At 47.0% G+C, this 14,542-nt stretch overlaps 1 protein-coding gene across 1 annotated transcript; it reads right to left on the bottom strand.

The window, feature by feature from the left end:
- Window positions 1-1,319: 1,319 nt before the first annotated feature.
- Window positions 1,320-11,070, bottom strand: IL10 (interleukin 10). The gene is made up of 7 exons (XM_058040022.1): window positions 11,013-11,070; window positions 8,954-9,021; window positions 6,207-6,290; window positions 4,260-4,322; window positions 3,051-3,203; window positions 2,103-2,168; window positions 1,320-1,412 (listed from the first exon to the last, which is right to left on the bottom strand). The coding sequence occupies exons 1-7, from the start codon at window positions 11,068-11,070 to the stop codon at window positions 1,320-1,322; spliced, it is 585 nt and encodes a 194-aa protein (XP_057896005.1).
- Window positions 11,071-14,542: the final 3,472 nt, after the last annotated feature.

Raw genomic sequence — 14,542 nt, 5'->3', positions numbered from 1 at the left:
TCCTTGGCTCCAGGGCTGTCCTTGCTTCTCCCATGACATCAAAGGTGTTTGGAGGGAAAGACAAGCTCAGAACTGGCTCAACAGGAGCTTAATGTGCTTTGTAAGAAGCTTAATTTAATTTTACAGTCTTTGGCTGCCCTTGAGCCTGAGCTTTCGGCAGGAGGAGCAACCCATGGAGCAGCATTCCTGCCCTGCTCTGGAACATCCAATTCCTGCAGGAATCCCCTGCTGCCTCCAGAAATAAATCCCATATAAATAACCTTTCATCAGCTGGGAACTTGCACAGCAAACACCAAACTGGCAGTGTTTCATCAGCTGGGGGCTTTTAAACTTCTAAATATTAGAAGTCAAAGCCTCTCTTGGGGTTGTGGCATTTTCCTCTGGCTCAGGGCCCACCAGGTGAGGAGGAAGCTGAGCCCTAAAATCAGCCACTTTGGGGGGCACTGAAGCTGCTCCCACTCATGAGGATCCAAAATCCAATCCCAGCAGTGGTGGGAGCAGCCCCAAGAATTTGAATGCAAATTACCTGAGCCACCTTAAAATGGTGGTTAATTAAACATCCTCTAACTTGTAAAAGAAAATGTACAGCAGTGAAACAGTGAGGAAAACCCAATCAGAGACTGGGAAACAGTAAAGTTAACTTTGGAAAGTGCAGGGTGGCCAACCCAGCAGCTCTGGAAGGCAGACACTGAGCAATATTTAAGAAAGTTCCATTAGAACCAAACATTTCATTCCTATTATTAATTTTTTAAATTTAGTCTGGACTGATCTACAGGCTGAAATCTAAAGTGGAGTCAGCCATGCTGTTGCTGTGGATTTTTCTCCTCCCGAACATAAAACCACCTAATTGCATAAATAAATAAAGATTTAGGACATGAGAAGAAAGTAATTTGCCTAAAATAAAATTTTGTTGAACTCAGAGTTGGCATTGCTCCTAATTCATTTGGGATAAGCTCAGCTCATTGTCTGCCCTCCAGAAAAATGCTGCTTTGGACGTTTTGAAGCTATGAATAAAATAGCACTACAATAAACAATATTAAAATATTAAACAATAAATAGTAATTTACAAGCTCATCACTCCTTTCTTCAAAACATACTGTAAACATCAACACTGAGGTATTGGAAGTAATAAATAATAAATTCAACTATTACAAAATTATTACAAAAATAGCTCTTAAATACAATATTAAGCTGGAAGTTATTGACCTGTAACTCTTAACCTGAACCTTGAGATAACTTAAGTTGAATTCTTGCAGCCTAAAGTGATTTTTAAAGAAGTAACAGGATTTGGTGTGGAAAATGCAGACCCAGAGGTGCTCTCAGTTCCTTCTCTTCATTGTTAAATATCTTTCAATGTAGTTGATGAAGATGTCAAACTCTCCCATGGCCTTGTAGAGTCCATTCTTCTTCATCTGCAGGGGAAAGCCAGGGCTGTCACAGATATGTGATGGACAGTGGCTGGACAAATTCTCCTTCCATGGACACCTCCAGCTTCTCTGCCCAATCCCCAGGGAATTCCAGAATTTCCACCCCTGCTCCAGAATTCCCATCCCTGCTCCAGAATCCCCACCCCTGCTCCAGAATCCCCACCCCTGCTCCAGAATTCCCAACCTTGCTCCAGAATTCCCATCCCTGTTCCAGAATTGCCATCCTTGCTCCAGAATTGCCATCCCTGCTCCAGAATTCCCATCCTTGCTCCAGAGTTCCCATCCCTGCTCCAGAATTCCCATCCCTGCTCCAGAATTCTCACCCTTCCTCCAGAATTCCCATCCCTGATCCAGAATTCCCACCTTTACTCCAGAATTCCCAACCTTGCTCCAGAATTCCCATCCCTGATCCAGAATTCCCACCCTTGCTCCAGAATTCCCACCTTTACTCCAGAATTCCTACCCTCACTCCAGAATTCCCATCCCTGATCCAGAATTCCCACCCTTGCTCCAGAATTCCCACCCTTACTCCAGAATTCCCACCCTTACTCCAGAATTCCCACCAGATTCTCGCTCTCTGCAGCAAGAATTTATGTGATTTGAGACATTTTTGGGTTCTGTTCCCCCCCTGAGCCCCCTGCCCTGCCGTGTCAGGAGGTTCCTCCTGTTCCTTACCCTGCTGTAGGCCTCCTTGACGTGCTCCATGCTCCTGCTCCTCTCCTCACAGGTGAAGAATTTGTGCTGCAAAGGGACACCAGAGCTCGGCCTCAGCCCCAGGATCCCTCCCCAGGGCTCTGATGGTGGCTGTCCCCTCCTCCTGTCCCCTGGCACTGCTGCTCCCCACCTTGCCCTCCCCTGAGTGCAAATTCCAGCAGGTTTGCACTGTGCCCTGCTGAAGGAGCCTGGAGTCACCCCAGCTTGTCCCCAGCCTGTCCCCAGCCCTGTGTCCCTGCTGCCAGTCCCTGGGGACAGGAGATCCCTTTATGGGACAGGGTTTGTCCCATCTGACCCCAGGGATGAGCTCATGGCCACGCCAGGTGTGATTTCAGCAGCTCCAGCACCCAGGTAAGGGACAGATCTCCTCCTGCCCTCCCTTTGTCTGTCCAGCCAGGCTGGAGCAGGGCTGGCTGCACCAAGTGCTCCTGCACCATCATCCTGAGCTGCTGTGGGCACAAACCCCATTCTGGATCCCACAAATGCCATCCTGTGCCCCTGGGTCCCACACACTGAGCCTGGATGGATCCCTGGATCCCACAAGCCCTGTCTGCCTGGACCCCTAGATCCCACAAACCCCACCCTGGAGCCCTGGATCCCACAAACACCATCCTGGGTCCTACAAACTCCATCCTGGATCCCTGGATCCCACAAGCCCTGCCTGCCTGGAGCCCTGGATCCCACAAAAACCATCCTGGGTCCTACAAACTCCATCCTGGAACCCTGAATCCCACAGACCCTGCCTACCTGGACCTCCGAATCCCATAAACCCCATCTTGGACCCTTGGATCCCACAAACCCCATCCTGGACGCCACAACCCCTGCCTGCCTGGACCCCTGGACCCCATCCCACCGCCCAGACCTGCCCTGTCCGCGGGCAGTGTCCCCAGGCTGCTGAGCCCCACTCACACAGCGTCTCATCATGGCTCTGAGGTTCAGCAGGAGGTTGCCCAGGTCGCCCATGCTGTGCTGGTGCTGGCTGCTGCTCCTCATGGCCCTGGGCAGAACCTCCTCCAGGTAGAATTCCATCATCTCCGACACCGACTGGCAGCCCAGGCTCCCCTGGGGACAGGAGGGGGAAACCTCATTGGGGATGGCCAAGAGCACCAGGGGTGGTGTAGCCATGATATTTCCTGAAAAATCCTTTCCTTAGGGTTTTTCCTCCTGAGAAGCAGTGAGGCCTCAGGAACAAAATGTAAACAATGGTTATCTGCTGCTGTGGAATGCAACAGGTGCATCTGGGATTGGTCTCATGGGGTTGTTTCTAATTAATGGCCAATCACAGTCAGCTGGCTTGGACTGTCTCAATCAGTCACAAGCCTTTGTTATCGTTCTTTTTCTATTCTTAGCTAGCCTTCTGATGGAATCCTTTCTTCTATTCTTTTAGTATAGCTTTAACATAATATGTATCATAATATATATATTATACTATTATTTTATTATAGATTATTATATCATTAATATATTAATATATTATAGATTATAATATCACTAATATATTTTAATATATTATTAATATATTCTATTATAGATTATTATATCATATTACACATTACATCATTATACATAGTATATACTATATTATACATTATATAACATATAATTATTATAATATATCATTTATATTATTCTAATATAAATAACAAATATAATAGAAAGAAATAATATAATTGATAATAATAAATATAAATAGTATTATTATAATATTTATATTATATTATATTATATTATATTATATTATATTATATTATATTATATTATATTATATTATATTATATTATATTATATTATATATATAATATAACAAAATAATAAATCAAGCCTTCTGAAACATGGAGTCAACATTCTCGTCTCTTCCCTCATCCTAAGACCCTTGTGAACACCATCACGGGTGGGTTTGGACAAACCAGAGCTGGGCCAGAGTTTGTCCTGACCAGAGCAGGGTGTGGGAGCCACCCTGGCCATGGGGCACCCTCGTGCCAGCCCCAGCACAGCCACACGTGTCCCTGCAGGGTGACAGCAGCACGTGGCCCCGTTTCCAGCTGGCTTCCCTTCTTGTGAAACGCCTGCCCAAGGAGGGGGAAGGAGGAGGAACCAGCAAGGGATTGAGATTCTTACCTTGATTTCCTCCAGCAGGTCGGAGCTGAGCAGTTGGATGCTGAGGTCGTCATCTTTTGATTGCTGGGTGAGAATGGAATTGAAAAATGAATTGAGAAATGAATTGAGAAATGAGCTTTTCACTCTTTCCATTTCCTAATGAATGAATGAATGATGCTTCCCTTGTTTGCATTTAGGGTGTCCCTGCAGCAGAGGCAAAGGGCGCCCAGTGCAGGTGTGACAGAGCACGGTGGCACCAGGCAGAGGGGTCACTCTGCTCCACAGCTGGCAGCACAAGGACTGCTGGGTCAGGCCAGCAGGAAAATGAAATCCAAGCCTTTGGTGCCACTGAACGTGTGTTGGGTCAGGCCAGCAGGAAAATGCAATCACAGCCTTTGGCGCCATTGAGTTTGTCCATGTGAAACCCCTGAGCTGCACAGGGTGCTGTCTGAGGGTGCTGCTGCAGACAGCAAAGCTGCCCAGAGGGGTGGCAGAGCCCTGGCAGCCCTGGCAGCCCCCCCAGCCTCTCTGCCAGGGCAGGAGGGTCAGTGCCCTGGTGTGGTTACCCCTGTATCTCCTGTTGATGGGGAAATGGGAGTTTGTTCTCATGGTGCTTCTGTGGCACCAGTGGGGTGGGCTGGCACCACTCAAAGAATTAAAGCCTTTAAAGCTGTCCTGAGAGGTTCAAAATATTCCTTCCCAGCATTATCTGTGAGATTCACAGCTGAACATCTGAAATCTTGGCTGCGTTCGTTTGGTGACAAACACAAACCATGACATGAACTTGAGATTTGATCTGGAGAATTGTCTCGTTTTATTGCTAGAACACATTGACATGGACTAAAACAGCAACAGGGCTGTGACCAAACACCTCTATCAGCCAGGGCAGATGCTCTGAGGGCATCATGGGCTGTTTGCTCAGCCCTGAGGCTCCTGAGATGCAGGGCAGGGACCTTGCACAGGTACCAGTGCAGGAGTTGTGCTCCTCCCCTTATAAAACACCCTGTGCAGGTTTTTTGGTTCTTTCAAATTAAAAAAAAATCTGCAGCAAAAGGTTTCCCTTTTCACCTGGCACTGACTTCAGCAGGGCTGGACCTTGTTGCCCTGAAGAAAAAATGATTTCCTTCCTATTAATTCAGTGATTTACTTGGTTTGCAATATTTTGGGGGAAGCTTGGCTGGAAAGGTTTGCAGACGTTCATTATGAAACCTCAAGTTCATTGTTAATAAAAAAAATAGGAAGAAGAGCCTGACAGATTTTGTCTCAGTGAGCAACGAAACTGAGCTGCTCTTAACGCAATGCAGCCAAATCATTTCTGCTGGGGAGAAACTCTTCCCCCTCCTCCAGATCCCAGAACTTTGCAAGACAGGTAAAGAAACCAGAAGACAAAATAACAATAATTCTTAATTTCCTCAAATTTGAGCCTGAGCTCTGTCTCTTTGACAGATTTTGTCTCAGTGAGCAACGAAACCGAGCTGCTCTGAACGCAACACAACCAAATCATTTCTGCTGGGAGGAAACTTCCCCCTCCTCCAGATCCAGAAAGGTAAAGAAACCAGAAGATAAAATAACAATTCTTACAAAATAATCCTTAATTTACTCAAATTTGAGCCTGAGCTCTTTGACTCTTTGACAGATTTTCTCTCAGTGAGCAACGAAATTGAGCTGCTCTTAACCAAATCATTTCTGCTGGGAGGAAACTTCCCCCTCCTCCAGATCCCAGAACTTTGCAAGACAGGTAAAGAAACCAGAAGACAAAATAGCAATACTTACAAAATAATCCCTTATTTCCTCAAATTTGAGCCACGGTTCTTTGACAGATTTTCTCTCAGCGAGCAACGAAACTGAGCTGCTCTTAACGCAACACAACCAAATCATTTCTGCAGGGAGGAAACTTCCCCCTCCTCCAGACCCCAGAACTTTGCAAGAAAGATAAAAAAAACGAGAAGATGAAATGCCAATACTTACAAAATAATCCTTAATTTCCTCAAACTTGATCCTGAGCTCCTTGAGCTTGGCGGGCAGCAGCTCGGGGAAGCGCAGGCAGGAGGGCTGGGCGCGGGCAGTGCCCAGCAGCAGCAGCAGCAGCAGCAGGATGGGCACAGCTGTGCCCCTGGAGCAGGTCCTCATCCTGTTCTGCAGATTTCCCCTCTGCTGCAGCTCTCAGCTGGATCCCCCCTGGGAGGGTACAAAGCAGATCTGCAGCTTTCACCTTGATGGAGCCCCTAATTTATACATCACTCCATTTCCTCTCCCCATTTCCTGACGAGCAATATTGGGGTTTTAAGTCAGTATTAAGCCCAAATGTCACTTGGGTTTCCCGTCAACTTGGGTTTCCTGTCCTCTCCTCACACCCCATCAATTTTTTTGTGCTTAGTCTCTGCATTTTTTTTTTTACATTGCTTGTTTCTTGTAAATTTAGCTGTGGCTGAGGAGGAAAGCTGCAGAGACACACAAAGAAGCCAAGGTGCTGTGTGATGTTCATTTATTCTCACAGTTCCATATTTTATTTTTAGATCAGTGTTGTATTGTTAGGGGGGGAAAAAAAAGTGTTGCTACTTTTAAATCTCAGTGTCAAACCTGCAGAGAGCATCACTCAGCAGAATTGCTTTTCATGAACTGTACAAATTCTCTTTCTCTTCCTTTGGTATTCTAATCTGCAAACACACATCACGAAGTGAAATCTTCATTTTTAATTCATTTGGGTGTTTTTTTTCCAGTTAATGCACATGTCAGCTGAAGCAAATATGAATTTTCATTGCTCAGCAAGCTCAGTTTGTGCTCCCAAATATCAGCTGGATTCCAAAGGGATCCCAGGGGAGGATCAGGATTTGTGCCACTTCTTTTATGCCTGGTGCTAAAGTGTGTGAGCAGCTCATAAAAATTCATTTTCCAGGCTTTTGAAATCTTACTTTGTTTCCTAGAAATGGACAGCAGCCCCATCCAAGCAGCAGCGTGTGTCCTGTCTTAGCTGGGACTTATTGTCCCAGCTGTGATAAAATTGTCCCTTTGGAGGCACAGAGAATTCCTGTGACGTCTCCATTTTCCGTTTCCCTCTCTTTTCTCCTTCTCTTTCTGTATCTATTTTAGCCCACACCCCCTGCTTCCTTGGGATAAAGATTTCACTTATTTATTCAGGAATTTGGCATGCAAGAAAGTGAGAGCGGAGATAAATTTGGCTTTTCTGAAATCAGGGGATTTTCCTTGAAATCCATCTTGTTATCTTAAAAGAGTTCATTCTTCCCAGTAGGGAAGCCTTCCTCCATTAGAGAACAAATCCCATAAATTCTCATCTCCTTCATCACACTGATCTTCTTTGAAGTTGAATTTTTGAACCTCTGAGAGGGAATTCATTGCTGGAAAATGCTGGAAAATGCAAAGTATTGTTTGCTTCTGCATACTGAGAGTTTTTCCACTTTATTTTTAGGAGCAGGAGAGAGGAATGGTTGGCATGCACACGTGTAAGAGCAAAGGGGATGAACCACCAGCAAGTGGAGAATCTGAGGCAGGGAAAGTGTGGGATTTTGTGATTTGTTTTCCTTTTTTCTGTTGGTGTTGCCTCTTCCAGAGTTGATGGGGAAGCTGCTCCTGGGCACTCATTGCAGGGACATCAGTGCAGCTGAATCATGGCCTGGGTCATGGTTTTGGTGACCCATTTTTGTTCCCCTGCTCTAAATCAGCTGTGGGGTTTTTCCTCTTGACTGTCAGCAGAATCCATCTGAAAGGAGAAGGGCTGAAAGCTCGGACAAAATTAGTCTTAAATCCCACAGGCAGGATCCCTCCTGCCCCTGGGATCCCACAGGGGATTTTTGCTTCTTTTGCATTAATTTGAACCTGCCAGGGCCCAATAAATCTTCAGTACCAAGACCTGGGTGGCTGCTGAGGCTTCACCAGGGTGTGGAAACTGATGTGTGAGGTTGGTTTATGTACTCCTGGATCCTCAAATCCTGGAGCTAATCCAAATCCCTTCATGGAAGGATGCAGCCTCTGGATCTCCCCTGCACTGGAAAGGCTGCTCAGCCTCAGCTGAGGGTTTAGGAGCTGGGGTTTTTATGGGGTACAGGGAAGAGAAGGGAGGAGAAGAGAAAGAGAAGAGAAAGAGAAGAGAAAGAGAAGAGAAAGAGAAGAGGAAGAGAAGAGGAAGAGAAGAGAAGAGAAGAGAAGAGAAGAGAAGAGAAGAGAAGAGAAGAGAAGAGAAGAGAAGAGAAGAGAAGAGAAGAGAAGAGAAGAGAAGAATGACCAGATTGGAAGACACGTTCAAGGTCATCGAGTTCAACCCAGCCCCAAAACCCCAACTGAACCCTGGCACCCAGTGCCACATCCAGGCTTTGTTAAACACATCCAGGGACGGTGACTCCACCACCTCCCCAGGCAGACCATTCCAGAACTTTATCACTCTTCCAATAAAAAACCTTTTCCTAACAGCCAGCCTAGGCACCAACAGGAGATGGAGCAGCCCCACAGCTTTGGGATCTCCTCCCACCCTGCCCAGCAGCTGAGCACTCATTTCCAACCTCCCCTTGTTTGGAGCCACCCTGCCTCTCCATGAAGTCACATGTGACATCCCCAGTGTGCTTCTGGCTCTTGTGCAATTCCCCTGCAGACCGTGGTGGAAGCCTGGGCCGTGTTTTGGGGCTGGCAGCAGCGTCAGGCAGCCGTGCCCGTTCCGCAGAGGAAACTCTGGCGTGCGCAGGGCGACTCTCTGCTGTGTTTACCTGCGTTTCCTCTGCCTCGTCAGGGATCTTGACGGTGCAGTTTCGCTGTGACTCAGCCCTGCTGAGCGCTGTGGAAAGGCGGTGGCTGCACTACTACAGAGAGCTTCATGAATGAAGAAAACACCTTTTTTCCTAAAGAGTGTCCGGGGGCTGTGGGCGTAGCGCTGAACCTTTAGGAAACGGCTCTCGGCTTTGCCAAGAAAGATCGCTTCAGGAAGGAGAACGTGTGTTCCTCAAAAGCCATTCCTGTGCTTTTACCCCACCTCCCACATGTGGGAACCCAGCACATCCCTCTGGCTGTCCAGAACAGCCAAGACCCCTGCCAGGGGGCTCAGAGACCCTGGCACAGAGCCCAAAGCACCTGTGGGTTTGATTATGACCCAAATTACCAACCTTATATGAAGATCAGCAAGCCACAACAGTTTAAGTAGAGTATTAGTGAAGTTATCATGAGGTGGAAAAGTAGATTTTGGGGGTTTTGGTATGGGGGTTCAGGTGGCAAGATGGAGGAATCTGGGCATGTCCAGCCTTTCTCCTTCTTCTTCTTGGCCTCCATCTTCTGCTCTTCTGCTGTGATGTTGGCAATTTTAGATTGGTTTAGAGTAGAAGCTCACTGTCTAACATAGGTGATAGGTGTTGGAAAGTAATTGTAAATATTGTATATGTAGTTTTTAGTATAAAGACATAACACTGCCCTGGGGGCAGGCAGAATGCCTGGACTGTCTTGCTGAGCTGACCTCATCAGGGCAGGAGAAAATTTTTTGTAGATAAGATACAATAAACAATCTTGAGACGGAGAAATTACGAGCTCCAACTCATTCTTCAAGGGCCAGGCTGGGAAAAGAGACTTTTCAACTTTTCTTGGGGTGACTGTGAGCAGCGAGAGATCCTGACACCCACGAGGTTCTGACAGCAGGGAGTTCACCAGAAACAGCAGGGCAGCAAGTGCTGCTTCTGCACTGAAACAGAGGCCCCTGGGCAAACATGCTCTCCCACAATTTGCCAAGAGGAAAGGTTGGTCCTGGACATGGTCTGGGCAGGGTTTGGGCTTGGATATCCTCAGAGTCCACTACTGGAGCAGGGTGGCACCTCACCCTGATAATTGAAGGGCCTTTTCTTATTTTGGCACAGTTTGCTGTGACAAATTTTTTATGGGATTTTTTGCCTTCTTGGCCTCTGCATTGCTTTTGGACAGAGGGATGTTGAGTAGCACCATCCCTGGATGGGTTTCTGGAAGGGTTTTGCCATCCCTGGAGGTGTTTCACCATCCCTGGAGGGATTTCACCATCCCTGGAAGGGTTTTCACCATCCCTGGAATGGTTTCAGCATCCCTGGAGGGATATCACCATCCCTGGAAGGGTTTCACCATCCCCAGAAGGGTTTCACCATCCCTGGAAGGGTTTCACTGTCCCTGGAGGGGTTTCAGCATCCCTGGAAGGATTTCACCATCCCTGGAGAGTTTTCACCATCCCTGGAATGGTTTCACCATCCCTAGAAGGGTTTTGCTGTCCCTGGAGGGGTTTCACCATCCCTGGAGGGGTTTCACCATCCCTGGAAGGGTTTTCACCATCCCTGGAATGGTTTCAGCATCCCTGGAGGGATATCACCATCCCTGGAAGGGTTTCACCATCTCTTGAGGTGGTCAAGGAATGTTGGACATGGCATTCAGTGCTTTGGTCTGGTGACAAGGCAGGGATCAGTCACAGGCTGGACTGGATGATCTCAGAGGTCTTTTCCAACCTCAGTGGTTTGTGATTCTGTGATTTTCTGCACGATCTATTCTAGGCATAACTTGAAGTATCCCCTCCATTTCCAGGCTGTCACAGTGGTGTTGTTGTTTCTCTCCTTTTTAGAAATTCCCCATTTCTCATCCCTCCAGATCTGGATGATCTCCTGCCAGTGACGCTCATGGGGGAAGTAAGGACTTGGTGGCCTTTCCTTCACCCTGCGTTTGAAGCCATGGCACTGCTCTCTCAGCAGCCCAGTGCTGATGACTAACAGTTCCTCATGAAGCACCAAGTGCTCTGCTTTGTGTTTTTTTCAAGATTTTTTTTCCTACTGGCCAGGCGAGGTGTGACGTCGGAAATTTCAAATGTGGAAACCTGCTCAGAACTCATGGCGTGACTCACGTCGACCTCAAAAGGTAAATCCCAAATTGCTCTTTGGAAATTTAACCAATGTCATCGGTTTATCTTGTCCAGAAATGGGTTATTAATCATGAATTGGAGTCATTGGACTTTGATGTGACTGCTAATGTGACACAGAGATTGCTAATGTTACATAAGAAGTTCTTAGAAGGTCCAGAACTTCCATGTGATCTAAATTAAGCTGGAACTTTCTGGAATTGCCCACATGAAAGAATCAAGTGATGGAGACTTTCTCTCCTCTGCAGATTCAGTTTTGCTGATAAATTTAACTGAGAAGTATTTGCACTTTTCAATGGCACACATAAACCTCCCAGTATTTGCAATTCTGCTGCAGCCTAAGGCAGAGACTGGATAATATCCAAATTTAATATCCTCCCTGGGATTCCAGGGTGCCCTCTGCCAACCTAGAAGAGCAAGCTGTGCTTTATTTCCTATTTTCCATGGTTTTGCCATTTTAAGCCTTTCTCTGAGGTGTGTGAGGAGTCCTGGGTGAGGTCAGCGATGCTGCCACCACCCTCATGGGGCTTTTCCCACTCCACAAAGCAAACAGAGGTGTTGCTCTATTTTTAGCTCTTTGATTTCCCCTGAAATCAGCTGCTGACAGGAATTTTATGATGCTCACAGCACTGTCCTTAGAGAAACCAACATGATCTTGGCACTGGAGTCTCAGGAGTGGGGACTGTGTGCTCCAAGTGAGTTTCTTGGCAGATAACTAAAAGTGTAAAAGTATGCAAAAACCCCTCATAATATAAAATACATTGGCCCAAATATCACTTGCACTGCCTTTTTTTTTTTGTTTTTTGAGCCTTCTACAAAGCAATTTTGAGCAACTCTTGCCCTGAGCAGTTCATTGCACAACTGCTGCTTTGAGGAGTTTCTTTTTTCTAGTTCTGGTATTACTTTGGTGGGATCTTCTGGAGAATATTGACTTTGTCATGATTTATCACCCAAAACTCTGACCTATAACACAAACCCAGCCTATTTATAGTGCTGAGGGATCATAAGACAGAAACTCCTTATCATGGTTTGAGAAATCAGATCAGCCCAAGCTGCTGCTCGGAAGCTCCAGGGTGAACTTCAGAGCCAGCTTCACTCACTTTCCACAGCAGCACCAGGCCCTGCAGCCCCCACCCTGGGGTTTTGGGGTGGTTTTTTTGTGGGGATCATGGAGAGGGTTTGGAAATCCTGGGTTTTCTTTGTCGCCCCACAAAGTGAGGATCAGCCCTGGCTGGGGTGGGGATGGTGGCTCATCCTTGGAGCTCGAGGGATGCTGCAGCATCCCCAGAGCTGCCACGAGATTTTCCACCTGCTCCCACTGTGTCTTTCTGCTCCAAAATCTTTGCTGTGGCTTTTTCATTAAAAAATGATCCACCAGATGAGCTTTTTGAAAGTTTTAGAGGCTTTTAAAAGTGTTTAAAACCCCCTTCTGTTTTCTCTTTTTTTACAGAAGGAACAGGTGATCCAACCTCCTTCTCCTGACAGACATCTTAATATGGAGACCCAAAGAAAACCATGGAATCATAGACAGATATCTTAATATGGAGACCCAAAGAAAACCATGGAATCACAGAGTGCTGTGAGTTGGGAAGGACTGTAAAGACAATTTCTCTCCAAGCCCCTGCTGTGGGAGAAAAAGTTGAGTTATAAAAGCACCAGAGTTCAATTGAAATCCTGCTGCTCCCCACAGGAGCTCTGGTGTCAGCTCCACTCCTGCTCAGAACTGCTCTCCTCAAGGCTCTTCAACAATTTCCCTGGGATTTATCTTTCTGAGGAAGATTTACTTCCTTAGCAGCATCAGGCGTTTATGTCTCTGTTTGGTTCTTGTTCGCCCTGTGACTTTTGAGGACTGTAACTAGGAAGTGGAAGATAAAGTTGAATGGTGGAAAACCCCTCTCACTGTTTAAAAATAAGAAGAAAAAAAAAAAAAAAAGAAGAAAAAAACAAGACCTGAAGCAGACTTCCTCTGCTGTCGGGAAAGGAGGGAACTTCATCCCTGCCCCTCAGCACTGTCTGCTGAAAATAGAAAGTCAAATGAAGAGCCAAAATCCTCACAGTGCCCCTGATTTATGTTGATGGCTAAAAGAGGTTGTGCAGGGAGGAAATGCTCTGGATTTTCCAGGGTTTTCAGTGTCCTCTGAGGTCAGGGGACAGAAGGCCAAGCTGGTGTTCCCCATGTGTGCCAGGACCAGGCAGAGCTATCCAGGGGAACTGGAGAAGGGAATTCCAGGGATTTTCTGGAAAAATCAACCTTTTGGCAGAACTTGATTTTCCAGGAATTTACACCTAGAGGCAAACAAACAGTGACCAATTTTTCTGTTTTTTTTAATCAAATCAGGCAGGAATTGGCGTAGCCCAATGGCTGTGACGTGCCAGCCTCCCCTGCTTGTCCCTGACTGCCCATCTGTGTGCCCTGGGGCCAGAGCTGGAGCAGAACTCCCCAGGCTCACGTGCATCCATCCCGAAACCAGCCCTGGCTCCTCGGGGTTGTGAAATTGAGAGGGGCAATATTAACCCAAAACCGAAACCCGGCACCGCTTGCGTACAGAGCCAACAGCGAATTTACTGAAACACAGCTTTCAGTTTTGGTGAAAGCTGAACCTGGCTGGCTATTGGAGTGATTCATTTGCTCCCTGGATTGTTCAAAAAGGGAGCTGATAGCAGCCAGCTCTCAGTTTCTCCTTTATTAGGTGTCATTTATTCCCTGCACTGTCAGCACATTTCACCCGCGGGGCAAACCCAGGGGTTGTGGGGGACTGTCACATCCATTGGCTGCTCCAGGAGACCAAGGCTGGCTTTCCATCAAAAGACACGTTTGGGAATAAGCTTTAGGGGTGGTTATGGGGTTGATTGATGGACTAGGTGATCTGGAAAGCCTCCTCCAGCCTGGGTGATTCTGTGTTTCTGTCAAGGGCCCTGTGTGACTTCTGCTGTCACAGCAGAATCTCCAGGAATGGGAGGAAGAGGAGTGATGGGTTTGGGGAATGGGAGTGGTGGATTTGGGGAATAGGAGTGATGGGTAATGGGTTTGGGGAATAGGAGTGATGGGTTTCGGGAAGAGGAGTGATGGGTGGTGAGTTTGGAGAACAGGAGAGCTGGATAATGGGTTTGGGGAATAAGAAAGCTGAGTTTGGGGAATAGGAGAGCTGGTGATGGGTTTGGGGAATAGGAGCAATGGGTTTGGGGAACAGGAGTGAGGGGTTTGGGGAGTGGGAGTGATGAGTGATGGGTTTGGGAACAGGAGAACTGGGTAATGGGGAATAGGAATGATGGATTTGGGGAATCGGAGAGCTGGGTTTGGGGAATAGGAGACTTGGTGATGGGTTTGGGGAATAGGAGAGCTGGGTTTGGGGAACTGGAGAGCTGGTGATGGGTTTGGGGAATAGGAGAGCTGGGTTTGGGGAATAGGAGACTTGGTGATGGGTTTGGGGAACAGGAGTGATGG

This window comes from Melospiza georgiana, chromosome 23 (assembly GCF_028018845.1).
Source record: "Melospiza georgiana isolate bMelGeo1 chromosome 23, bMelGeo1.pri, whole genome shotgun sequence".
Classification (NCBI taxonomy): Eukaryota; Metazoa; Chordata; class Aves; order Passeriformes; family Passerellidae; genus Melospiza; species Melospiza georgiana.
This window is presented reverse-complemented; position numbering and strand designations above follow the sequence as displayed.

Bases quoted from the DNA above. Each gene is read 5' to 3' on its own strand.
- IL10 (XM_058040022.1), bottom strand. From the start codon at position 11,070: ATGAGTTCTGAGCAGGTTTCCACATTTGAAATTTCCGACGTCACACCT. The intron at 6,291-8,953 runs GTAAACACAGCA...GCCCGCGCCCAG, and splicing joins ACGAGGCAGAGGAAACGCAG to CCCTCCTGCCTGCGCTTCCC. The intron at 4,323-6,206 runs GTAAGTATTGGC...ATTCTCACCCAG, and splicing joins AGGAAATTAAGGATTATTTT to CAATCAAAAGATGACGACCT.